Genomic DNA, 25,435 nt, shown 5'->3' on the forward strand with positions numbered 1-25,435 from the left:
CCGGGCGCCAGTCTGGTCAAGGATTTGTCACAGAAACTCAGATTTAAGAAACATTTATTAAGTACTTGCATCATTGCAATCCATCCTCAAAGCAGCCTCCGTGAAGTATTACAGTACTTCGTGTTACAACACTGATCATATGGGGAAATAAGCTAAGAGGGATAATTCCTCCCAAGATCAATTTAGCAAAATAGCGGCACTGTCGGGATCACACATTCAGGTCCTGAATGTGAGGCTGCCAGCAGTTTCATTAACCTAATCCCAGGCTCCTTCCTCCCGCACCTGAAGGTAGGAACGAACCTCCCCCCCGCCCCCGCCCGGACCTGGAGCCCTCTCAGAGCGGTGCATTCTGGGATTCGCCCGCGAAGAATACCGACTCTGTGGGCCAATAGAATCCGAGCACAGGCGACTGTATCCACCTTCGCTGTCTGCAGGTTGCTCAGGCCTCCCTCAAACTAGCCAATGAGAAGTGCACGGGTCCTGGTCGCCTAGGAAACCGCGTGACAACAAGATGGCGGCGCTGCGGGACGGCTAGCGGCCCTGCGTGGTGAGTCTGGCTTAAGACCTTTCTGCCGCTGGAGTCCCCACGCAGGCTGGAGCCCGAGCCCCGAGGGCCTGCGAGCTCCGCGGCTCCCACAGGAGAGGTTCAAGACCCTGCTTACCATGACTACGCGTGGAGGCGGAAGGAGGCGACACGGCCTCCAGGGCTGGGTTAGATCGTGATAGACGTCGCTCCCTGAGCGCGTCCTGGGGGCATTAGGGAGTCCTGGCAGCGGGCCGGACCGTGTCCCCGCCAGAGCTCTGGGCTCTGGGGATGACGGAGAGGCCGAGGAGGTGTGAAGAAGAATGTTGTGAGTCAAGCACAGCACTGAGTTTGGTTCCAAAGATGTAGAGGCATGGTACAGAGATTTGCTCTCAGAGCCAGGTCTGAAGTGGGTGACAACTCTGCCTTAAGGACCTTTTGGCCTGAGGGGTAGTCACAGGCCTGCCCTTGGAAGCCCCAAAGTGAAGGAGTTAGGCGACTGTCCTCAGGGCTCCCTAATCTGAAGGAGAAAGAGATATGCCCCTGCCCTCAGGAGTCCCCCCAAACGGACAGGGAAATGCAGCCTTTGCCCTCAGGGGCCCTTGTAATCTGGGAGAAGATTAACCTGGAGACAATGTGTCGGACTGGACTGGAGTGACACTGGAAGTAGGGAAGTCAGTTGGGGGCCATGTGACAGCCCCCAGAATGGGCAGTGAGAGTCCCACTAGGACGGCCGACGGTGGCCATGGAAAGGGGCAGCTATATATGAGAGAGTTTAGCCTGCAGGGTTTGATGTAAGAGGCAAGATGGCGTAAGAGGGAAGGAAGAGAAAAAATGTGGTTGGGTGATGGGGTCCCATTAAGAAGGGGGAAGTGGGAGGAAGTGAGTTTGACGAAAATGTTGGATTTGGTTTAGGAGTTTTGTTTTTTTTTCCCTATGACAGCTTTATTGAGATATAATTCACGTATTACATACTTCACTCCTTTAAAGTGTAAATTTCAATTTTTAGTATATTTTAGTATATATTCCATTTATATGAAATGTGCAGTGTGGGCAAGTCTATAGAACAGAAAGTAGATTTGTGGTTGCCTAAGGCTGCCTTGGAAAAGGGGTGGGGGCTGGAGGGTAAGTTGGGGGTGACTGCCAAAGGGTACAGGGTTTGTTTAGGCTGACGAAAATGTTCTAAAATTGTGATGGTAGTACAGCTCTGTGAATATACTAAAAAGAAATTTACACTGTAAGAAGGTGAAATATGTGAATTATATCTCAAAGCTGTTTTATGAAAAAGGTTGCATACTGTATAATTCCATTTGTGTAACTTTTTTGAAGTAAGAAAATTATAGAGATGGGCCAGGTGGGGTGGCTCACGCCGGTAATCCTAGCACTTTGGGAGGCTGAGGCAGGAGAATTGCTTGAACCTGGGAGGCGGAGGTTGCAGTGAGCCAAGATTGCGCCATTGCACTCCAGCCTGGGCGACAGAGCGAGACCCCATCTCAAAAAACAAAACAAAAAAAGTATTGAGGGGAGCTGGGTGAAGGATACAAAGGATCTTTCTGTACTATTTTCCTAATTTCCTGTGAATCTATAATAATTTTCAAATAAAAAGCTAAAATATAAGTGAAAAACAAACTGAAGGGGAAAAAAAAGAGTTAGCTGGCCAAGGGAAGGGTGCAGGTAGGAGTGGGGAGACCGTTCTGGGAGTGGGGGGATTGAGGTTGAGGCAGGGGGGATACACATGCATTTGAGGCATTGCTAGAAGTTGAGGTGGCTCAAGTGTGGGAGGCGGCAAGATGGGAGATGAGGTCAGGAGACATAAGCAGGGACCAGGTCACCTATATCAAGGAATTATGAATTTTTTTTTGAGATGGAGTCTTGCTCTGTCACCCAGGCTGGAGTGCAATGGCGCAATCTCTGCTCACTGCAACCTCCGCCTCCTGGGTTCAAGCAATTCTTCTGCCTCGGCCTCCCAAGTAGCTGGGATTACAGGTGCCTGCCACCAAGCCCGGCTAATTTTTGTATTTTTAGTAGAGATGGGGTTTTGCCACGTTGGTCAGGCTGGTCTTGAACTCCTGACCTTAGGTGATCCACCCTCCTCGGCCTCCCAAAGTGTTGGGATTACAGGTGTAAGCCACCGTGCCTGGCCAGAATTTTGAATTTTTTTCTGTGGGTGAGAAGTGCTGGGATTATAGGCATGAGCCACCGCTCCCGGCCTGCTTTATGTTTTAAGATCTCTCTGGTAGCACATGGGAACTAATGAAGGGAGCCTTGGCCATACAACCTGTGAGGCTGCCCAGACAGGGCAGCGGCTGGGGCAGGGTGGGGACAGATTTGGGAGGCTGGATGGTGGGGGTGAAGAAACTCTGGGCCTGATCCTTGAGGAGGGCTCCTTCCAAGGAAGGGGCAGGGCATGATTCTCAAACTCTGCAGTGAAGGCATTGGAGGCTGCCTCCAGGCAGCAGATTCCCTTGCTGACTGACTTCAGAAGTAGGGTTGAGGCCAGAACCAGACATCTTCAAAGTGGAACTTCTTGGATTTGTCCTAAAAAATTTGGTCCAGGCTGGGTGCAGTGGCTCATGCCTGTAATCCCAGCACTTTGGGAGGTCGAGGGGGGCGGATCACCTGAGGTCATTTACTGAATAGAGTAGTAGCCTTCGATTATGTCCTTCAGGTGCACTCCTTTTTCCAGAAGGAAGAGGGAAGGAAAGGAAACTAACATTTACGAGTGCTTCCTATGTGGCAGCAACAGCAAAAACAACAGCAGCCCCAACTCACATTTTTCAGTGCTTCCTTTGAGCTTGGCGCTGGGCTAGACCTTCTCTGTTATCTCTGAATCTGCTCAGAACCCTGCCTGTGCCAGTACTATTACGACCCCCATTTTATACTAAAAGAAACTGAGGATGGGTTACTCCAGTGAGTGGCAAAACCTGGCATCTTAACCTTGGTGTCACATGGACTGTGTCTTTTTTTTTTTTGAGATGGAGTTTCGCTCTTGTTGCCCAGGTTGGTTGGAGTGCATTGGTGCAGTCTCATCTCATTGCAACCTCCCCACCTCCTGGGTTCAAGCGATTCTCGTGCCTCAGCCTCCCAAGTAGCTGGGACTACAGGAGCACGCCACCATGCCCAGCTAATTTTTGTGTTTTTAGTAGAGACAGGGTTTCACCATGTTGGACAGGCTGATCTCGAACCACTGACCTCAGGCGATCCACCCACCTTGGCCTGTGTCTTGATTGAATCCTGCCTGTGGGTTGGCCTCTCTGGCTCTGAGATGTTGGGAGTGGCACCTGGTTTCTGGTGGGAGGGAAGGAGATACTTGGGCTTTGTGTCACCCAGCTGGCTGATGGACGGACAGCCTCCTGGGTAGTAGCATTTTCAGGCTCTAAGTTTGGGAAAGTTCCAGGCTTCTGACTCATTTCTGCATCCCATCCCACCCTCACAGTACTTTCCCAAGCACCACCAGGCCAAAGGTCTCTCAGTTCAGAGCAGAAAGCCGTATACCCAGAGGAGCAGGCAGATAACAGAAACTTCCAGAAACCTCTGTGGAGACAGTGGAAGAGGCAAAAGGTACTGCTGCCTAGACAGTGCTTCCCATTAGGAAGAGTAGCCAGGGAAGTGGAAACTTCAGGCTATCCCCTGGGCTTGGAGCCCTGAGTCTGTCCCCAGGGGCTGACTTCCTGCATTCCTCTAGGGAGTTCCTGACAGCTGGATTCTAGAAGTAGAACTATGAGCTCACCTTTGGCCTCCCTTAGCAAGACCCGAAAAGTGCCCCTGCCCTCGGAGCCTGTGAATCCTGGGTAAGGAGCCAGCCTCAGGGGTCTTTCTGTCCCCGCCTCTGTATCCTCTTCCATCCTTCCATGGCCAGAGGACGTTGACTCCTAGTGTCTTGGGGAATACAAAGAAGGGCCACATAGCCTTCCCTGACCACTGTCTTTTTCTTTATACCTTCTTCTGGGGCACCCAACTTTGGATCTGAGCATAAACTGGGTTGTGCTTTTAGTAAGGTATGGGCCCTGTAGGAGTGGCTTGGCATCCCATCTGTTCATTCACTGTTCATTGATTAATTCTGCAAACACAGATGGTCTACGGACCTATCCTGGGCCAGGCCCTGTGTGGGGTTCAGTAAAGGGAATCTTTTACATCTGTCTAGCACTTTCATGTTTTCAAAACATTTTTTACCTCTCTTCTTGCTCTCTGGAATACCACTTTGAGTCTTTTTTTTTTTTTTTTTTTTTTTTAAGACCAAGTCTCGCTCTGTCGCCCAGGCTGTGGATTGCAGTGGCACGATCTTGGCTCACTGCAACCTGTGCCTCCTGAGTTCAAGCGATTCTCCTGCCTCAGCCTCAGTAGCTGGGACTACAGGTGCATGCTGTAACACCTGGCTAATTTTTTGTATTTTTAGTAGAGACGGGTTTCACTGTATTACCCAGGATGGTCTCGATCTCCTGACCTCGTGATCTGCCCACCTCGGCCTCCCAAAGTGCTGGAATTACCAGCCACCGCGCCTGGCCCCACTTTGAGTCATTCTAAGGCCTAGAAGATTCAGAGAGGTTAAGCAACAGGCCTCACAGCCTTTGCAGAGCAGAGCTGGGGCTGAGCTCATGGGCTTTGCAAGCCTTGTAGTCTTCCCACCTAAGACTCTGCTCTTCACCCCTTCCCCATCCTTCTCCACTGGGTGAAGTCAGACACCTTGAAGCCTGTCCCTTGTCTCACCCCAGGCTGGGGCTGGGATTTGGGGCTGGAAGTCCTCAGGAGTTAGAGGCCCTGCTTCCATCTCTTTGAGCTTTGGCTGAAGTCCGGTGCCCAGAGCCTTATCCCTGGTATCATTCCAGGGGCCCTAACTTATATTTCTTCCTTCTTCCTGCCTGGGTTCCCAGGAGGCGAGGAATCCGCATCTATGGAGATGGTAAGTGTGCCCCGCCCTCATGCCCTCTTTGCCTCTCATGTGCTTGTACCTCCTACAGTTGGACCGATGGAGAGAAATCACACGAGAAAGGCCCTTGTCAGCTGGAGCAGCGGCCTCCACCGTGTTCTGTGCAGCTCCCATGCTGTCCTCCCCGAGGGCTGGGCTTCCCTCCTGGAAGCTCTCAGATTAGGAGGCCCCATACCCTTGGCACAGATGTTGCCACTCACATTTGAACCCCTTGACCCACTGTGGGACTGGCCAGTGTGTACCTAGAAACCAAGTGAGGGCCAAGAGATTACCCAGCCCAGGGGTTTGGATCCCAGCCCCCCTTCCCCCTCCAGCCTCCTCCAGTGTGACAGCCTTTTCTCCTGGGAGGCCTGTCCATACATTGCCACCCTGACTCTTGTAGCTCAGGCCTTTGGATCCCTGCCCCCCAACTCTCCACCATGGCATTGGCATTGGCCATGCCAGTCCCCCTGGGAGCAGGACTGGAAGAACTCCAAAACAGCCCCATTCTGGTTGGATCCTTGCTCCCCAGCCTTGTGAATTCTCTCTCCTCAAACTCCCTGGGGCACAGTGCATAGGCCGCGTCACACTGGCGAGGGCCCAGGGCCTGAGTTTCCTCTGGGTCTCCGCCCCAGAGCGGTGACCTAGGCATCCCTGTCTGCAGAAGATGAGGTGGACATGTTGAGTGATGGGTGTGGCTCAGAAGAAAAGATCTCAGTCCCTTCCTGCTATGGCGGCATAGGTGCCCCTGTGAGTCGGCAAGGTGAGAGCAGAGGCCTGAAGGGTCTGGGTCCTGGCTGCAGGAGGGGGCCCCAGAGAAGGGGCAAGGCCTGGAGAGGCATGGCCCTTCCTCTCGCCTGTTTGGTCTGAGGCAGCTGCTTCCACTCCTGGCTGATTGTGGCAGGGACCTGGCTTGGCATAAAGCCACACAAGCCCCACCCTTAGCTCAGGAGGCGGAGGCCCAGCCCCAGGCCAGGCTGTGGCTATAGTTACCAGGTGTGATATCAGTGGGCTCAGGATTCAGGGTCAGAGAGGGATGAAGATCCTGAGGGTAGAGCTCAGCTTCCTGCTTCTGCAGGGCTCTGGCAAGGCCCAAAGTCGCCTAGACAGTCTGCTTAGCTTGGCAGAGGGCTGTGGCAATGCTGAGCTCATGGAGGCACCTAAAGTGGGATGGGGCTAATCAGGGTGGCTTCCCAGAGTGGGGATTTAGCAGGTCTGAGAAAAGGGGAGACATGGGCAGGCAGGGATGAGCCCTGCAGAGTGCTGGGTGGGATCTGGGGATGCTGGGGATAAGGTTAGAACTTTCCATTAGCTCACTAGCTGTGGTATCTTGAGCAAGCAACTTCGCATCTCTCTGTCTCTGAGGCCTCCTCTGTGAAGTGGGCATGGGAACAGCGAGGGCAGCGTGTTGGGAGGATTCGATGAGATGCTCCTCGGTGGAAGGCCCCTGGCCAGCGCCTGTCACACGAGGTGCTCAGCGTGGTGGCTGCCCATCAGGAGGCCAGCCATAGGGAAGGGCCTGATGATTCTCCCTCAGGCCCCTTCCATTTTACCGGAGGAGGGAATTGAGGTGGAAAAAGAGACAGGAAGAGCCTGGCCTAAGGTTCTGTGGCCATTTCACCACAAAGCCAAGATCTCCTATACCCTGGCTGGGGTCAACTTTCTTTTTTATTTTATTTTTTTTGAGACAGGGTTTTGCTCTGTCATCCAGGCTGGAGTGCAGTGGTGCGATCATGGCTCACTGCAACCTCAGCCTCCCAGGCGCAATCAGTCCTCCTGCCTCAGCCTCCCAAAGTGCTGGGATTACAGGCATGAGCCACCATACCCAGCCAGGTCACTTTCAGTAGTAACCATGGCAACCAGGTTCTCTCTTTGAAAGAGCTCCAGGTGTCCTCTCCCTGCTTTCCCCTGTCATCCCCTCCTCTCCCACTCCCAGCCAATATCTGTCCCTACCAAGGTAACAGATGAGGACTTGCCTGTCTTATTTTACTTCTCTGCCAGCAGTGTCCTATACTGTCCACTGCTCCTTCCTTCTCAGGACCTCCACCAAGCTCTTAGGCACCAAGCTGCTGCCCTCCCATTACCCTCTGCTTCTAGGCTCTGTCTCTTAGCTGTCATCACCACCTCCTTTTTTCTCTCAGGTTTTTTTTTTTTTTTTTTTTTTTTGGGAGACTGCCTTGCTCTGTTGCCCAGGCTGGAGTGCAGCGGTGCAAATCACTACTTACTGCAGCCTCGACCTGTCATGCTCAAGCAGTCCTCCCACTTCAGCCTCTCAAGTAGCTGGGACTACAGACACACACCACCATGCCTGGCTAATTTTTGTATTTTTAGTAGAGACAGGGTTTCTCTATGTTGCTCAGGCTGGTCTCGAACTCCTGGTCTCAAGTGATCTGCCCGCCTCGGCCTCCCAAAGTGCTGGGATTACAGGTGCGAGCCACTGCACCCAGGCCCTCAGCTTTTCAATGTGATGTTCCTCTGGCCTGGATTCTCCTCTGTGTCCACTGTGCCCCAGTGAGCTCACCTGCACTCCATGTGTAGACAGTTCCCAAATGTTTGTCAATTAAGATGCATTTAACTATAAGTCAAAGAAAACCCTTCCTCAGCCAACAAGAACATTAAGGAAGTTTTGTTATCCCACATGCAAAGAAATCCTAAAGAGGCAACTCCAGGGGTGTTAATTCAGTGACTCCAAGACATCATCAGGGGCTCAGGTTTCTCCATCTTTCCACTGAACCTGCCTTGACATGTCAGCCTCATGTGGTTGTAGGATGATGGCCGCGGTTCCTGCTTCATACATAGAAAGGACACTGTCTAGGGGAAGAAAAGGAAAAGGCCTGCTTCTTCCTGTAGGTTTCTCTTCTTTTCCATTTTCATACTTTTTTTTTTTTTTTTTTTCCTGAGACAGAATCCCTCACTCTGTTACCCAGGCTGGAGTGCAGTGGTGCGATCTTGGCTCACTGCAACCTCCGCCTCCTGGGTTCAAGCGATTCTCGAGTAGCTGGGATTACAGGCACCTGCCACCACGCCCGGCTGATTTTTGTATTTTTAGTAGAGACAGGGTTTCACCATGTTGGCCAGGCTGGTTTTGGACTCCTGGCCTCAAGTGATCCACCTGCTTTGGCCTCCCAAAGTGCTGGGATTACAGGCATGAACCACCGCGTGCCCGGCCCTGGCTACTGTTTTCTACAGTGCCCCGCATTCTGGCTTTGTCTGGCAGTTTGCCCGTGGGGTGTTTGCCTCACTCCTCTATCTGCCGTTTTGCGTACCAACTGGACACTAGATTTGGAGGTTTGATTAGATCGAGGGTGAAATTCTTGGCAATGCTTCAGGGTGATGTCACCCATATGTTACACCACTTCCTTGTATATGTTGGACAAATTACTTGATCCCTTTGTGTCTCAGTTTCCTAAAACAGTTCCTTTACCTCCTGGGTGTGTTTCAAGGATTACAGGGGGTTGATCTACATGAAGTGTTTAGAACAGTTCCTATGATGCCAGTGGGAGCTGCTCTCAGTACCTTCATTTCCATTCCTGGGACCCCTATCCTCCTCCCTCCCCCCCACAACTCAGCCTCGGCTCTAGGTCTGGGCTCTAAAGACTGTGTGCTTGGCAGTCCCTGCATCTCATGACTCGGAGCTGATGGCCTTCATGACGAGGAAGTTGTGGGACCTGGAGCAGCAGGTGAAGGCCCAGACTGATGAGATACTGTCCAAGGTGGGGCTCCAGGTGGGAGAGGGCCAGGGGCCGGTCTGAGAGGTGGAGGGACTGGGCTGGGGAGGCCAGGAGTTGGACTAGGGTGGGTGATTCTAGAACCGTCTACCACACTGACCTGCCCAGTTTGAGGACCAGGTGTGGCCTGGGCCTGATCTAGGTCCTGTGACCTGAGCCGAGAGGCTGGGGGGTCTTCCCCTCAGCTGAGCAGGACCCAGTAGACCCTGGACTGGGTGGCACAGTGGACTGCTGAGCAGAGCACGGCACCCTCAGATGTGGGGGTCCTCAGGTGTGGGCCGCACCTCTCCCTACCTCAGAGGAACTGCGAGGGTTATCTGAGGTCCGGGAGAAGTGGCTATGCCAAAGGGTGGCAGGGGCTTGCTGCTCCCCAGCATCCAACGTAGGCAAAGCTCTGGAGCTTCCTGTCTGGGCAGGGCTCTGGGAACCACAGGCCCTGTGCTCACCCTGTGTCTTATGCTACAGGATCAGAAGATAGCGGCCCTAGAGGACCTGGTGCAGACCCTCCGGCCACACCCAGGTAGGGGGCTCTTGGAGGGCTGACCTGCACCCCCAGTCAGGCACCTCCCCTGGGCCCAGGGCTCCTGGAAGCTTCACAATGGCTTCTGGCATCAAGAGCATCAAGCTGACTACTTGGTGGGGTCTGGACAGCTGAGCCCACAGAGGGGCTGCAGCATATCCAGGACAGTGCTGGAGTCACTCCATGCCCTCCTACATGGGACCGAGTCCCATCTGAAGTGTGGAGGAGAGGAGGCTCTGAGGGGAGTGGCAACCTCCTAGGGCCCATCAAGGCACCGCCACGGGGTCAGAGGAGAGGCCAGAGAGGTGGGGGGCCAAGAGGCAGTTCTTGGGGGATCCCCAGAACAGCTTCTCCAGATGACCCTCAGGGCAGAGGTGACCTGGCAGTGTCTTGCTGGGGCAGCTGAAGCCTGTCCCTGTCTTTCCCTGAAGCCGAGGCAACCCTGCAGCGGCAGGAGGAACTGGAGACGATGTGCATGCAGCTGCAGCGGCAGGTCAGGGAGATGGAGGTGAGAGAGCTGGGCCCCGGGGGATGCGGGCAGCCAGCAGTCCCCAGCTCTTCACGGCATGTTCCTCAGGAGCTGGGTCCGAGCCCACCTCTCTGGGCCTCTCCTCGTCACATCCCACCCAGGGACCCTGCCCTGCATTTCCCTACCCAGGACTGGCCCAGACTTTAAAGAGCCAGGGAGGTGTCTGGGGCTGGGGCACACCCCTGCTTTTGGGCCCTCTGAACATGCCTCTCCCCTGCTTAGCAGACCTCATGGCTCCCACTGAACTGAATTGTACAGTCCTCGCTGTGGCCCCTGCGGACTGGCCCCTGCATGCCTCTTCATCTTAGCTTGAACCACTCTCCCCTCCAGCCATGAAGCCCTTCCTCTGGGTCTTTGACCTCATGGAGCTGCTTCCCACCTCAGGGCCTTGGGCCGTGCTGTTGCTGTTCCCTCTGCTGAAATGTTTCCCCACCTCCCCCAGGTCAGTTCCACTGTCCTCAGTCATATCCCCCGGGCCTCCTAGGCAGGTTTTCCATCCCGTGCTTTCTCAGTGCCTCATCTCTCTTCCCTTGTGGGACTCTGAACTCCACGACGGAGGGAGCAGTTTCCTCCTGTATGTCACTGTGCACCCAGGACCTAGCACTGAATTGGTTAAGCAATTTGCTGCCTCTGGCTGTGACTTCTGCTCACTGGGGACTCAGTGACCCCAGTCACCTTTCTTTCCCCCGCTCACAGACCCATTCAAACAGCAAGGGAACTAGAGGGACACCAGGCACAAGGAAGGGTCCCAGGCACGCATGGGCCCTGCCAGAAGTTCTTCCTGGGATTCAGCCTCTCTCCCTCTCCACGCAGAATTGGTTTCCAAAGTCCCAATCTAATTTAAAACCTTGGCAGCAAACCTCCAATTGCAGCTGAGAGCCCTTCCCACTCCAAGCTGTTCATACCTGGGGTTGTCCCCGAGCAGTGGTCACAGGCAGTGAGGGCTGCACCAGAGCCTCGGGGCAGGGGCATGACTGCCCTTGCATGCGTCTCCGCCACACAGTTATCACTTCATTCATTTAACAGCCTCATCTGGAGGATCTGCTTGGGGCAGGCCTGGGGCAGAGCATGACCAAGACAGACATGGTCCCCCACCTGCATGAGGCTGCCAGTCTGTGGGGAGGGGAACAAACGAGTACACAGGTACACAAGTACAGAGAGTGCTGTGACTTGATGAAATGGGTGACACCACAGAGGCAAGTTGGGGGACCACCTGCGGGGGTGACATTGGGCATGATGTCTGGTGAGTGAGGAGGGGAATGGGGTAAGAGGATCCAGGCCTTAGACAGGGAAGGTGCCACTTCCCGCCACATAACTTGGCTTGCGGTCGGTGGCTGTGTGGAGGAAGGAGAAGAACGGGAAAAGAGAAGAGGTCGTGGGGGCCTCATCACATTGGAGCCGCCCGTGGTTCTGGCTGGATCCTGTCCCGAAAAAATGGGAAGCCATTGGAAGGCTTCTGTTTGAGAGGTGGCATGACAAAAAGACCACCCTGCTTTGTGGGGGTGGGTGGTGTGGGTGAGGAGAGGACGGGGGAAGCAGGCGCCGCCCCTGGATTGTCCAGGAGAAAGATGACGGTGGCTTGAACTAGGGTGGTGGCAGCAGATGGAGCCCAGTGGATGGGTTCCAGGCTGCATTGGAGGGGGCACCACAGGCCTTGTGGGTCATCCTGGAGGAATGGGCCACAGAGGATTCCCAGGTGGAGGGGGTGCCATTTCTGGAGACAGGAAAACCTGGCACGGGGGAGGTTTGACAGGGGGACAAGAGCCACAGCCATTAGACATCCAAGTGTGGACGGTTGGAAATGTGAGTCTGGAGCTCGGGTGAAATCTGCATAAATACAAATTTGGGTTCTGTCGTATATATTTGGGAGAGCGTGTGGATGGAGCTGGGCCCCCATGAGTTGGTGTTGGATAGGAAGGGGAAACGGTGAAGGAAATTGGAAAGGAACAGCCCAGGAGATGGGAGGAAAACTAGCAGATGGTGAAAGATAGACAGAAATGTGCCCATGCGCTTGGCAGCGGGTAGGTTGGTGGTTGCAGCACCTTGAGCAGTTTCAGAGAGGTATGGCGATGGAGCCAGGTTAGAGTGGCTTGAGAAAAGAAGTCGGGGTGTGGACATGTAGACAGTCCAGAAGTTTCCTGTGGCAGAGGGGACATGCGGCCAAGCCCTAGGGAGGCTGGCACATGGTTCACATCCCTCAGCCCTGCCTCCTTCTCACACTTGGGCCAGGCCACGTGATTCCTGCAGCCAAGGAGGCTGACCTTACCGAGCCCTCGCATGGGCTGGGCGCTGACCTGAGTGATCTTACTGAGCCCTCCTCACAAGCTTATGTGGCAGGAACTGTCACTCCATTTTATTAGAGGAGTCGTCTGAGGCTCTAGGGACTGAGGTGGCTTTCCAAGGTCACAGCCAGGAAATGGCAAGATCCCCCTACTCATCCCTTTGTCTGGTCAGCTCTGGGGGCCCCATTGCCTGCAGACTGAGGCTGGGCTTTGGGCTGACACTGCCTTTCCCTGGGAAGGGGCTGAGCTGACGGTGCCCCTGCATCTCCCCCTTCTTTCCCACAGCGGTTCCTCAGTGACTATGGCCTGCAGTGGGTGGGCGAGCCCATGGACCAGGAGGACTCAGAGAGCAAGACAGTCTCAGAGCATGGCGAGAGGGACTGGATGACAGCCAAGAAGTTCTGGAAGCCAGGTAGAGCAGGGCGTCTGCCCCAGGCCCTCTTCAAAAGGAATTCTCCAACAGTTTGCTGTTGGCCGGCAGCTCCCCAGAGGCCTATCTCATTCGTGCCCGGGTCCCTGACCCAAGACGCCCTGAGAGCCCACAACTTGCCCCTGAGACAATGTGGGAGCAGCCTTGGCCTCCACCACTGACCACTTAACCTGCTGGCCCACTTCTCCGCGGTCCCACCTCTGCTCTCTTGCTCATCTGTCAGAGACCCAGAGATACAAGAGGTAGCAAGGCCTCATTTGCCTCAGGTCACATAGTCTACAAAACACCACCAATCTGGAAGCTGTTGCCGTTTTAAAAAAAAAGCAATCCTTCTGTTCTAGAAGCTGCTGCCAAATTCCCAGGTTTGGCCTCCCTCTCCAGGTTTGCTTATGGCCCTTGGAATCCACCTGGTTCTGTGGGCCCCTACCATGTCTTTTTTTTTTTTTTTTTGAGACGGAGTCTTGCTCTGTCACCCAGGCTGGAGTGCAGTGGCACGATTTGGCTCACTGCAACCTCTGCCTCCCAGGTTCAAGCAATTCTCCTGCCTCAGCCTCCTGAGTAGCTAGGATTACAAGTGTGTGCCAACACACCCAGCTAATTTTTGTATTTTTAGTAAAGACGGGGTTTTACCATGTTGGCCAGGCTGGTCTTGAACTCCTGACCTCGTGATCTGCCCGCCTTGGCCTCCCAAAGTGCTGGGATTACAGGTGTGAGCCACCACGCCTGGCCTACCATGTCTTATTTTTAACTTCTAATATCTAGAGGGATTCCTCCCACAGTCCCCTCCTATAGACCCACAGATTTGGGTCCATAAAACTGGCCATTTCTGAAAACCAGGCCCATTCTCTTCAAAGAATGGAGATTGTCACCCAAAAGATGCTTCTCCAGGCTCTAGAGTCAGGCACACCTGGGCCCTCAGCTCGACTCTACCTCCTATCCCAAGTGTGACTTGGGCAGATGACCTCTATTCACTTCATCAACAAAACAGGAGTGTTCTTCCCTGGGAGTTACAAGGAGCAAATGAGTTAAACGCAGAGCGCCTAGCTCTGGCCTTGCAGCCATTGTTGTTTCCAAAGTCTGAGGGCAGGGGTGGTCCCACGGGAATAGGAGCACAGCTTCCAAGGGGCCCATTTGGAAGATGACGACACCTTCTTGGTTTCCTGCTAGGTAAAAACCCAGATTCCAAACATGAGAATCCTGCCTCCTGTTTAGGCCTGGGCTCTGGCTGGATCCCCCCAGATCTCAGGGTCCAACGCCCTCACTGCTTGTTCTCAAAACATCACTTCCCATTTTTGTGCCATTTGCAGCTTTCTTTTTTTTTTGAGATGGAGTCTTGCTCTTGTCGCCCAGGCTAGAGTGCAATGGCACAGTCTCGGCTCACTGCAACCTCTGCCTCCTGGGTTCAAGCGATTCTCCTGCCCAGCCTCCTGAGTAGCTGGGATTACAGGCGCCCACCACCATGCCCGGCTGATTTTTGTATTTTTAGTAGAGACAGTGTTTCGCCATGTTGGTCAGGCTGGTCTCAAACTCCTAACCTCGTGATCTTCCCGCCTCGGCATCCCAAAGTGCTGGGATTACAGGTGTGAGCCACCGCGCCCAGCCATTTGCAGCTTTCAAAGCATTTTCTTTTTTCTTTTCTTTATTTTTCTTTTTATTTTTTGAGGCAGGGTCTCACTTTTGCCTGGGCTGAGTGCAGTGGCACAATCATGGCTCACTGCAGCCTCAACCTCCTGGGCTGAAGTGATCCTCCCACCTCAGCTGTCTGAGTAGCTGGGACTGCAGGCACGTGCCACCACACCCAGCTGATTTTCTTTATTTTTTGTAGAGACGAGGTCTCGCTACGTTGCCAAGGCTGGTCTTGAACTCCTGGATGCCAGTGATCCTGCTGCCTCAGCCTCCCAAAGTGCTGGGATTACAGTTGTGAGCCACTGTGCCCTGCCAGCATCTTCATAGCCTTGACAGGGGCCAGGAGTTACTCCATTTCACAGATGGGTAAAGGGAGGCACTTAAGGAGTCTGTGGACTCATTATTGAGGGAAGAGGGGCAAGACTTAAGGCTGACAGCCCACTGTAAGGCAGTTGGTCACTGAGGCAGAAGATGAGATGATGCCCAGCTTGAGGGTGGGAATGGTGAGAAGGGATGGGCAGAGAGATTTAAGTAGAATCCGTGGCCTTGGTGTCTTTACATGAGGGAGAGGACCGGAGGAGTCAGGGATAACCCGAGGGAGCACAGCTGTGGGAAAGATGCTGAGTACACTTGGGACACAGCAAAGCTGGGGGCTGTGCAGTCCCTATGATGCTAGGAAGGGGAGCGTGTCCCTGCTGCCCAGGGCACTGTAGGCCCAGGCATGCCAACTCCAAAGCTCTAACTGAACCCAGGGTGGGTGTCGTGGGGAGAGTTCTCGAGGGACCCCTGGCATGAGTGAGAGGTGAGGCCCTATCGGGTGGCTGCAGGTGCTCTAAGAATGTCTATCCTGGATCTAGGCCAGAGGCCCACAAGTGCCGCACCCTGGGCCCTGCTGTGGCGGGCTGGGCTCAGGCTTCAGGTAGGCCTGCCATCTTGTTGCAGGGCAGCCTTCCTCCTGGCCAGGGGGGACCTCCTTGCTCCTTGCCAGGTGGCTGGTTTCTGGACCTGGCTCTGTGGATTCCTACTCTGCCCTGTTTGGTTGTTTGTGCTCTGAGTGCCTCAAGTCAAAGTAACTTGTGAAAAACCCTGCCCTCCATCTTGGAGGCCCTGGCCATATATGTGGTCCCTCCGTGCGTTCTCTTCCTTCTTTTGTTTTTTGATTTTTTCAGCATGGGCGGGGGGCCTTGATTCGGCTCTTTCTGCCAGATGAATGACGTTTTTCGACGCTAGCAGCTTCTGTTCCTGGGACGTCTCTCTCCTGCGTCCCATTCCTCTCTCCCCAGGTGCCACCCTGCTCTGCCCAGGGGGCTCAGGCTCACAGCCTGGCCCCCGCTGGCCTGCCTGACACTCGGCTGATTGCTCTGCTCTCCCTCTGTTGGAGAGGCTCCCACAGGCGCTGGGGTGGAGGCCTGTGGAGGGTGAGCCAGGGCCATCTGTGCCGAGCCAGGGGGGTGATCAAACTTTCTGGAGCCTGGGACTCCTAGGGAGGAGGGCCGGTGGGGCCATGAAGGGGCTTGGCCTCAGGCTGGATCGCTCACTCTCCCCCTCTCTCTGCCAGCGTCACAGAGCATGCTGTGCCAGGTGCTTCAGGGTCCGTGGAGACATGAAAGGGACAGTCCTGCTCTGGTCACACGCCACTGGGGCCAGGTGTTGGGCCTCGGGGCTGAGAGCTCTGGTCAGCTCTGAAGTTCTCCCTTCCCCCCCACCCTCTGCATCTCTGAGCTCCTCACTCCTTCCCTGTTCCCCTGAGAATCCTCACCCTCTCATCCCCCTCTGAAATCCCCACTTCCCCTACCCAAGTCAGTCCCTGCCTCCCTCCATGGCTCCACCTCTCCTTGCCAGCACCCCACACGCCTCCCTCCTTCCTCTCAAGCCCCACACTCTTGAGTCTGGGTTGGAGACCCCCTGACTCCGCAGCCTGCGTGACTTGCCCCTGGGCTTGCCCTTCAATCCCAGAGCCACCTGGCTTGACCCCTCCCCACCTGCACTTCTGCCTCCAGCCTTTGCTCCTGCTCTGTCCCCACAGAGCGCCTTGCCCACTTCCCTCCCCTCTGAAGCTCAGGGCAAATCCAACCTCCGCCAGCAAACTCTGACTGCCCTGTGTGGGCTGTGCTGCTCTGTGGGGAGGGCTCTGCTTGAGGGAAGGGGCTAAAAGCTCTGGCTGAGGCAGGGTTCAGGTCGGGTCAGACCCCAGATCGGCAGATCGCTGACCCCCTCTGAGTTCATTTCCTCCTCAGTCGTGCTGAGGCTCCTAGGGCCACTGAATGGATGTGGTAATAAACTGTGACAGCCACTGTCACCTAGCTGTTGTCATGCATGTCCCAGTGCTTGGCACATGGGCAAGGGTGTGTGTAGCTGCATGTGATTGGCTGTGATGCCCGTGTGCCCAGGCTTGGATGATCAGAGCACATTGGAACAGTCATCTGCACATGATGAGGTGGGGACAGGGTGGTGCGTAGCTCAATGGCAGGGGCCAGAGAGAGCTGCAGGTGGGACCCAGCAGGCCTGAGTTCAGATTCTGCCAGTCCACAGGCTGGTTGAGTGTTCTGGCGGGGACCAGACCTGCAGGGCCTCCTTTCCTGCACTGGCTCCTCTGAAGAGCAGAGTGACTGCAGTAAAGTCCCCAGAGCGGGGCCTGGCTTGCAGGTGTGTGGTAATAGTGGTTCCACTTCCTGTTGCAGCCGTCTTTGCCTGAGGGTCAAGGGCAGGCACATGGAGGGCGGCACCGCATGAGCTGCCGGGGTGCCGTGGGCACTTGTGCAGTGAGGGGCTGCCACCTCTCCACTGAGCATGGTAGGGTCTGGCCCTCTTCTGGGCTCCACAGCCCCCACAGTGATACTTACACATGCCATTGTCGCCATTTGCCACCCCGTCTTCTTCACTTGAGTCTGAGCCTGAGGATGGCAGGACCCTGGGCGTGGGCATCGCCATGATGGGCAGGGCCTAGCAGAGCACGGGTGCTCAGACATTTCTGGAAAGCAGGATCCAACCCTGCTTTTAGTGGCCCAGCCACTCTGGGCCAGGCCCAGGGCTCAATGCTCCTGAGCTCAAGGGGTGCCCAGCATGGCTGGAAGGCAAACAAGCAAGCAGAAAGCAGCGGCCTGTGACGAGGGCCAAGGGAGTAGGCGCAAGGGCTCCAGGCGTGCAGCCTCAAGGCAGGTTGGGGGTGGCTCCTAGCAAGGCTTCTTGGAGGAGGTAGGGGTGAGTGGGCACAGCTTGAGCCCAGCGACGAGTAGGCGGTGCTAGGGACAACAACAGCCACCATCTGCCAAACGCTTCCTCCAAGCCTCACAGCAGCCCTGTGAAGTGTGGAAACTTTTATCGTCCTCATCGTACAGAAGAGGAAGCTGAGGCCCATAGAGACCCAGGGTTACAGAGCTCGGAAGTGCCCTCCAGTGCCCACCAGAGCGCAAGGCGAGGGGCATGTTGAGGGTTGGCTGGGTGTTAAGTAAGGGTCTTGGGAATTGGGACAAAGAGCTTGGACTTGACCTCCCTTCTCATTTTAATACACTCGTGGGCTCTCAAAGTTGGATGAGGCCTCAGAGGTGATCTCCCAGCATTGCCACTCTCCCTGGAAAAGGGACCCCAGTAAGCAGCCTCTCAAGAACCAATATTGAGAGGCAGCCTATGTGATCACTGAGCACTGAGGCTGAGTCACTTGGGCCCTGCAAGCTGCATGATCTGGGGCGTGACAGCTCATAAGGCCCAATTTCCTTATCTGTAAAACAGAAATGGTGATGCCTGCCTCCTGGCGCTTGGCACAGGGCTGTCATTTACAGACAGGTTCACCAGCTGGATCTTGCAGGCAGTACAGGGTTCTTACCATCTCCCCATTGCACAGAAAGGACGGCTGTGGCTCAAAGAGGAAGTGCCTTTCCATTTGAGTTCTGCTGCTAGCTCAGGGCAGACCTAGGACTTGCCCTCTGACCTTACTCCTGCTGTGTGACTCCCCAACTGCACCTCTCTCCATCCACGGGTCAGGCCTCAGTTGAACCCTGGTGGGGTGGTGGGGGCTCACTGGCTTCACAAGGCCCTGCTGTGTTAGCTCTTCCCACCTCATTCTCTCAGTGCTGGTTTGCCCAGAGCTGTGGTTCCTTCTTCCTGGCCCCTGGTCTCATCTCCACTCTATCATATCCAGCATCTGCCTGGGCCACCTGCTTTTACTTCTTTAAGCCAGGGCCGTTTTCTTGGCAAGCTTCTCTCTTCCCCTTCGTCATTTCTTGGCATCCTCCCTGGTCTCACCCCATCCCATGTCAACCACCCATGTTCATCAGCCTGAAAAACCCCAGGCCCTGGGAGGCGGCAGGAGCATTGAATTAGGAGTTGGTGTATTTGGTGCTCTTCCTGGCTCTGTCTGGTCTGATCAGGCCATGTCATCTGACCTTTCTGGGCCTCACTTTCCCCATCTATAAAGAAGACGGAGCCCTGGTAACACAGCGAGACCCCATCTCTACAATTTTTTTAAAAATTAATTAGCAGGGTGTGGTGATGCCTGCCTGTGGTCCCAGCTACTTGGGAGGCTGAGGTGGGAGGATAAGTTGAACCCGGGAGGTCACTGTTGCAGTGTCATGACTGTGCCGCTATACTCCAGCTTGGGTGACAGAGGGAGACCCTTTCTCGGAAAAAAAAAAAAAAAAAAAAGAGGGTTGAGGCAGGCATTGTATGAGATGATCTATTCTGCTATTGTTTTTAGGTTTGCCTATTTGTTTTTAAGGCAGTTGTTAAAAGAAAAGTGTCTTGGTATCATTCTGTTAGGCGAGTTTTTCCTGGGAATCTCAGGGACTATGTGGGGAGCCCCCGGAGGGGCTGGGGGCAGGTATAGCCCCTTCAATGGTAGGAAGTATAGGGGAGAGGAGAAGGCCAGCTGGGGCCTACCATTTCACCTGCTGCAAAAGCAACAGGAAACACATCTGCACCTCCCTGGTACAGCCACTGCACCACTGAGAGGAAAGGAATTAGGTCCCCAGAGCCCTGACCCACATCCTGCCGCAGCCTGCTTGTCCTATTGAAAAACAGCCTCTCTGAGGCCCCAAAAGTTATTGGTGTGTTGTAGGGCACACCCAAACAGATGACTTACTTGGGGGCCAGGTCCCATCAAAGATGACAGAACAGGCCCCTGGTCTGTACCCAGCCAGCATCTACCTGCCCTCCACCTTTCTGCTCTGTTGTCTGTCACGGCTGTCCCCACCACTCCGTATTCTCCCCTGAAGCCAGTGCACAGCTGTATGCGCCACACGTGTTTCAGAAGAGGAGGCCAGAGCTTTGTCAGCTTCTCAAAGGGGTCTGTGACCCAGAAATAGTTGCACAACCTAAGATCTGTCCCATATCTGTTCTGGCCAGCAGCTGTCCCTACATCCTCCCTGAGAGCCATCTGTCCCTCTTCTGACCTCCCTCTCCTGATGGTGCAGATGGGTGGGGGAAACAGACTTGAGAGTCAGCCCCGGCTCCCTTCCCAGTTCCTCCTCTCACCAAGTGGCTTGGGACGAGTCATTTTTCATCTCTGTGGGCCTGTTTCCTCATGTGTAAAATGGAACTAAATAACCCCTGCCTCAGCCTGGCGTGGTGGCTCACACCTGTAATCCCAGCACTTTGGGACGCCAAGGCGGGCGGATCACCTGAGGTCAGGAGTTCGAGACCAGCCTGACCAATATGATGAAACCCCATCTCTACTAAAAATACAAAAATTAGCCGGGTGTGGTGGCTCATGCCTGTAATCCCAGCTACTCAGGAGGCTGAGATAGGAGAATCGCTTGAACCCAGGAGGCAAGGTTGCAGTGATCCAAGATTGTGCCATTGCACTCCAGCCTGGACAACAAGAGTGAAACTCCATCTCAAATAAATAAAAGTAATTACCCCTGCCTTAAGCCTCAGGGTTGGCGTAAGGACCATGTGTGCAAGGTGGAGTTGGGCACAGTAGCAAACATGGACAGGGTGCGTGTTCCAAGCTGGCTCTTACATGGTTACTTCTTGGAGCCTTACAGCCATCCTAGGAGGCAGATACTACTGTCATCCATTCTAGAAGAGAATGCTGCAGCACAAGCATTAAATGACCTAAGGTCACACAGATAGAAGGGAGGAACTGGGATTTGAACCCAGAAGGCCTCGATCCAGAGCTGGGAGCTCTGCCCTGTGCTTTTCAGCTGCCAACCCAGTGCCTGACACAGATCTGGGATCAGATCCTGCTTCTGCTGCTTACTACTGTGTTCCTCACAAGCCATGTAACTTTCTCTAACCCTCAGTTTCCTCATCTGAAAAAATGGAGGTGATTATAGCCTTTATAGATAGGCTTGATAAGAAGTGGGAATGGAATATGGATAGTAAACCCCTAGCACAAAATAAGTGCTCAATAAAAGACAGCTGCTGTTATTATCTAGCGTTGTCCTTCCTTTTCCCCAGGCAGTCAGTTAAGGAGACATTAAGACCACTGCCCAGCTTGGGAGGGAGCCACAGAGGCTAGGGCTGCTAGGGACATGACAGCCAAAAGGCGGCTCATAGGTGTCTGTCCTCTTTGCCAGGGGACTCATTGGCACCCCCTGAGGTGGACTTTGACAGGCTGCTGGCCAGCCTGCAGGATCTTAGTGAGCTGGTGGTAGAGGGTGACACCCAAGTGACACCAGTGCCCGGCGGGGCACGGCTGCGTACCCTCGAGCCCATCCCGCTGAAGCTCTACCGGAATGGCATCATGATGTTTGACGGGCCCTTCCAGCCCTTCTACGATCCCTCCACACAGGTAGGAGCGGTGTTGGGGGGGTGGTGCTCTAGTGCCCCTGCTGCCCACTGTTAGTTGGGGATGATGAAGCCAGCTCACCCCAGGCCCAGCCTGCCCTCCACGGGGCACCCAGGCCCACACATGACTTGCAGAGGCCCCTCTCCCAAGGCCTGGGACTCTGAATGTTTCCAGAGTGCAGCACTGGGTGACCCTGGATCTAGGGCCTGCCATCCAGACCAGTGGCAGGGCAGGGTGGGCCCAAGGCCCAGGCCACCCCCTCACTTTTCCTCTCCCCTTGCAGCGCTGCCTCCGAGACATATTGGATGGCTTCTTTCCCTCAGAGCTCCAGCGACTGTACCCCAATGGGGTCCCCTTTAAGGTGATAAGCTGCTCCTCAAACCACACCTTTGGGGATTTTGAAGGGAGTGGGGATACACAGCCTCCCCAGGCACCTCCCATTCTGAGGGGAAGCCACTGCACTCCCTGGGGGACCCCAGTCTGATGCCCTCCAGGAGGATAAGTCTGAAGCCGGGCTGGGAAGGGAGCGGAGAGGCCCGAAACAGAGCAGCAGGCAGCGCCCTCTGCTGGCACCCTGGAGACAGCCTCGGCTGCGGGGCCACTGCCTTCTAGTCCTCCCCAGCTTTCAGGACACCTTGACAACCTGGGGTCCCTGCAGAAGTGGCCCGGCTGTCCCCCAAGTCTCCTGAAGCTATCTGGGTAGGGTGGGAGGCAGTGCTGTGAGCCACAAATGCAAAGCATAGGGGACAGATGTTGGGACTCAAAGACATAAGGTAGAGCTGGCCCCATGGGTAGGTGCCATCACCAGAGCCCATGAGGCTTCGTGTTCTAGAAGGTGGTGGGTTAGTGCCGCACTGAGGGCGTGTCCGGGAGGGAGCATGTGTCACCAGGGCTCAGGAAACAGCATGAGTCATGACGCGGGGGTGTTTAAGGCATTCGTGCCACAACGGGGGCCTCGGAGCTATGCCTTGATAAGGCAAGTGAGGTTACATGTACGATGATGCGGTTTGTGCTGCAGACTGGAAAAAAGCAGGGGCTTTGTCCTCTCCTGACCCCCTCACACTCTGCCTTCACGGTAGGCTCCTGAGAGGGGGGTCTCCAAGGAGGGTGTCAGTACTGCAGCTTCAGCTGGCGTGGATGGGGTGCTTACAGGAGCAGCAGGGCTGAGGGAGATGACAGCAGTACGAACCGTGGCTCTCCTGAGGCCTGGGTTTCCTCATATGTAAAATGGGGGTTGCATTAGACCATACCCTTGGCCTGTGTTTAGGCAAATAGGGATGAAAGTGGGGCCAAGGGCTGAAGAGCTGGGTCCGCTGCCGTCGTTGCCCTTCTTTCTTGACAGGTGAGTGACTTGCGCAATCAGGTCTACCTGGAGGATGGACTGGACCCCTTCCCAGGCGAGGGCCGTGTGGTGGGCAGGCAGCGGATGCACAAGGCCTTGGACAGGGTGGAGGAGCACCCAGGTGAGTTTGGCCTCCAGGCTGAGCCAGGGGGCTGGGGGACTGCAGAACAAACTCCAGGGGGGCTCCACCACCACTCATAGTCCTTCCTGGGCCCTGGTTCCCAACTCTCCCTGTAGGTTCCAGGATGACTGCTGAGAAATTTCTGAACAGGCTCCCCAAGTTTGTGATCCGGCAAGGCGAGGTGATTGACATCCGGGGCCCCATCAGGGACACCTTGCAGGTGAGGCCAATGCTAACTCCCCCAGCCCTCTTGGGGGAACTTTAGCACCAGCCCTGGTCCAGCCTGCCAGAACAGTGTCTTGTCAGAAGGCTCAAGCTTGAGGCACCTGATGAGTCCCTCAGAGCTGTTGCTCCACTGTCTCCTGGAAACTGTGAGGCTGGTGAGGGCACTGGCTGGGCCCCGGAAAGCAGGTGGGTTAGCTGTAAGAGGGCTAAAGTCAGAGTCCAGGCCAGGGGTGAGCCCAAGGCCCAGGCCACCCCATCAAGGTCTAGGCCAAAATATCCAACTCAGTACTGCGTACTCCCTTTGTGGTTGCCTCAGACTCTCCTTGGCCCTCATCATTCTGTCTCCTCGCTCCCTATTCTGCTTCTCCTCCTAGGTGTCCACCTGTGAAAGGCACCAAACCTTAGTTTCTCAGGCCTCCTCTGCCTCCCTCACCCACACATTGCTAAGTCCTGTCTGGTCTGTCCACCCCCAGAACTTCTCCCAGATGCATCCCTTCTCCACATTCCCACCACCCACCACCCTAGTCTAGGGTTCAGAGTGTCTCTCCCAGACAGCTGCCTCCCACTGCCACTCCTGCCCCTGCTGACCATCCTTCAGGCTGCCTTCCCTGTTGAAATGTTCCAGTGGTTCTTGAGATAAAGCCAGGTTCCTTATGCTGGCACTCAAGGCCCGTCCTATATTGCCAGGCCCCTCCTCACACCAACCTTTTCCTTCCAGTCCAATTGAGCCCCAGCTTCAGCCACACATAATGCTGGCAGTTGCCCAAATGTGTCGCCACCTCTAGGAAGCTTTCCCTGACCCCAGGATCTTTGTTGATGCTGTCTGGAATATCCCTGCATCCATTCCATTTCTAAGGACTCCCATTCATCCTTCAGTCACAGCTCAGTTGTCATTTTCCGAGGGAAGCCTTCCCTGACCCCAGGCTGGGGTGGGCTTCCAGCCTAATCATTGTCTGTGTGGGGTTCTGTCTCCATTAGACTGAAACGGGGGGTTACCTGGGGGGAACCATGGGGCTGCCTCCCAGAACCTTCTTCCCCTTCCATTGCCTCTCCTCTGGCCTTGGTTTATACAGAACACCCCCTCCCGCTTTGCTCACTGGTCTCATCTGTCCCTGGTCAAGGATGTGTCCCTCTAAGGTTTGCGGGGATGACTCAAATGGGGCCTAGGGCTCTGTCCAGCCTCCACTGATACCTTCCAGAACTGCTGCCCATTGCCTGCCCGGATCCAGGAGATTGTGGTGGAGACGCCCACCTTGGCCGCTGAGCGAGAGAGGTGAGGGCAGGATGAGGAGGTGAGGGCCTGGGGGCGTTGGGTCACCGAGCGCTGATGGCCTCTGGGCTGTGCAGGAGCCAGGAGTCGCCCAACACGCCGGCACCCCCGCTCTCCATGCTGCGCATCAAGTCTGAGAATGGGGAACAGGCCTTCCTACTGATGATGCAGCCTGACAACACCATTGGGGACGTGCGAGCTCTGCTAGCGCAGGCCAGGTGGGCGCAGGGCAGGGCCAGGGCCACAGAGGGGCTCTGGTCCCACTGCCCAGCTTGATCTGCTCTGCCTGGTCCCCAGGGTCATGGATGCCTCTGCCTTTGAGATCTTCAGCACATTCCCGCCCACCCTCTACCAGGACGATACACTCACGCTGCAGGCTGCAGGCCTTGTGCCCAAAGCAGCACTGCTGCTGCGGGCACGCCGAGCCCCGAAGTCCAGCCTGAAATTCAGTCCTGGTCCCTGTCCCGGTCCCGGCCCCAGTCCCTGTCCCGGACCCAGTCCCAGCCCCCAATAAAGCGCCCGCCCCCTCAACCCGCTGCTCCGCCAGGCTCTTGGGTGGGCCATCTCGCCAGGCACGTAGGAAAGGCCTGGGACCAGCTGGGCCAGGGAGGGGGCGGTGCCGACCCGCCCCTTGGTAACTCGAGCCCCGGCTGGTGGGCCTGGCTGCTGGGTCTTTGTCTTCTAGGTTCCTCTTTCTCCCAAGAAGGGCTAAGTGGATCCTGTGAAGGGAGGGATGCGGTGGGGGGAAGGAGCTGGCCCCAGCTGAGTTTACATTCTCAGCTGGGACAGCAGAGCCTCACTGTGTATGTGTGCAGCCAGCAGATACCTGTGCACAGGCACAGACCCACCAACTCGTGGGGACACTTCAACACCGCACAAAGCCATTTTGCCACTAGACCCATGCCCCCAAATTAGCAGAACTGCAGCTGGGTACCCACCTCCCATGATACACTCATTCTTAGCCATTGTGCTCCAACACAGGCGCATGGGATGGCCACACTCACTGACAGGCATGCAGATGTGCACTACACACCAAGGCACAAGCATGATATGGACACATGCATGTGAACTGGAGGGTGGCCCACCCAGACATCTCCAGAAACCACTGGTCCATACAGGTATTTGTGTGTCAGACATATCCAAACACATGCACTAACACAGAGGTGACAGTCACAAGAGAACAGCTCAGCCACCCTTCCCACAGAG

At 55.3% G+C, this 25,435-nt stretch overlaps 1 protein-coding gene across 18 annotated transcripts; it reads left to right on the top strand.

Moving 5' to 3' along the window:
• The first annotated feature begins 422 nt into the window (after positions 1–422).
• UBXN11 (UBX domain protein 11) lies at positions 423–24,760 on the top strand. Of its 18 annotated transcripts, XM_063593861.1 has the most exons (16): positions 515–547; positions 3,960–4,084; positions 4,209–4,314; positions 5,395–5,423; positions 6,094–6,192; positions 9,042–9,154; positions 9,623–9,677; positions 10,109–10,185; positions 12,774–12,900; positions 21,060–21,274; positions 21,555–21,632; positions 22,614–22,734; positions 22,851–22,954; positions 24,159–24,232; positions 24,307–24,447; positions 24,527–24,760. In XM_063593861.1, exons 3-16 carry the CDS (start codon positions 4,244–4,246, stop codon positions 24,741–24,743), a joined length of 1,521 nt encoding a protein of 506 aa, XP_063449931.1. In that variant the 5' UTR covers positions 515–547; positions 3,960–4,084; positions 4,209–4,243; the 3' UTR covers positions 24,744–24,760. The 18 variants fall into 18 exon arrangements, with proteins under 18 accessions (XP_063449930.1, XP_063449938.1, XP_034814766.1 ...); XM_063593860.1 differs by lacking the exon at positions 3,960–4,084 and having other exon boundaries at positions 423–547; XM_063593868.1 differs by lacking the exon at positions 3,960–4,084 and having other exon boundaries at positions 423–547; positions 22,635–22,734.
• Positions 24,761–25,435: the final 675 nt, after the last annotated feature.

The sequence above is a fragment of the Pan paniscus genome, chromosome 1, assembly GCF_029289425.2.
Source record: "Pan paniscus chromosome 1, NHGRI_mPanPan1-v2.0_pri, whole genome shotgun sequence".
NCBI lineage: Eukaryota > Metazoa > Chordata > Mammalia > Primates > Hominidae > Pan > Pan paniscus.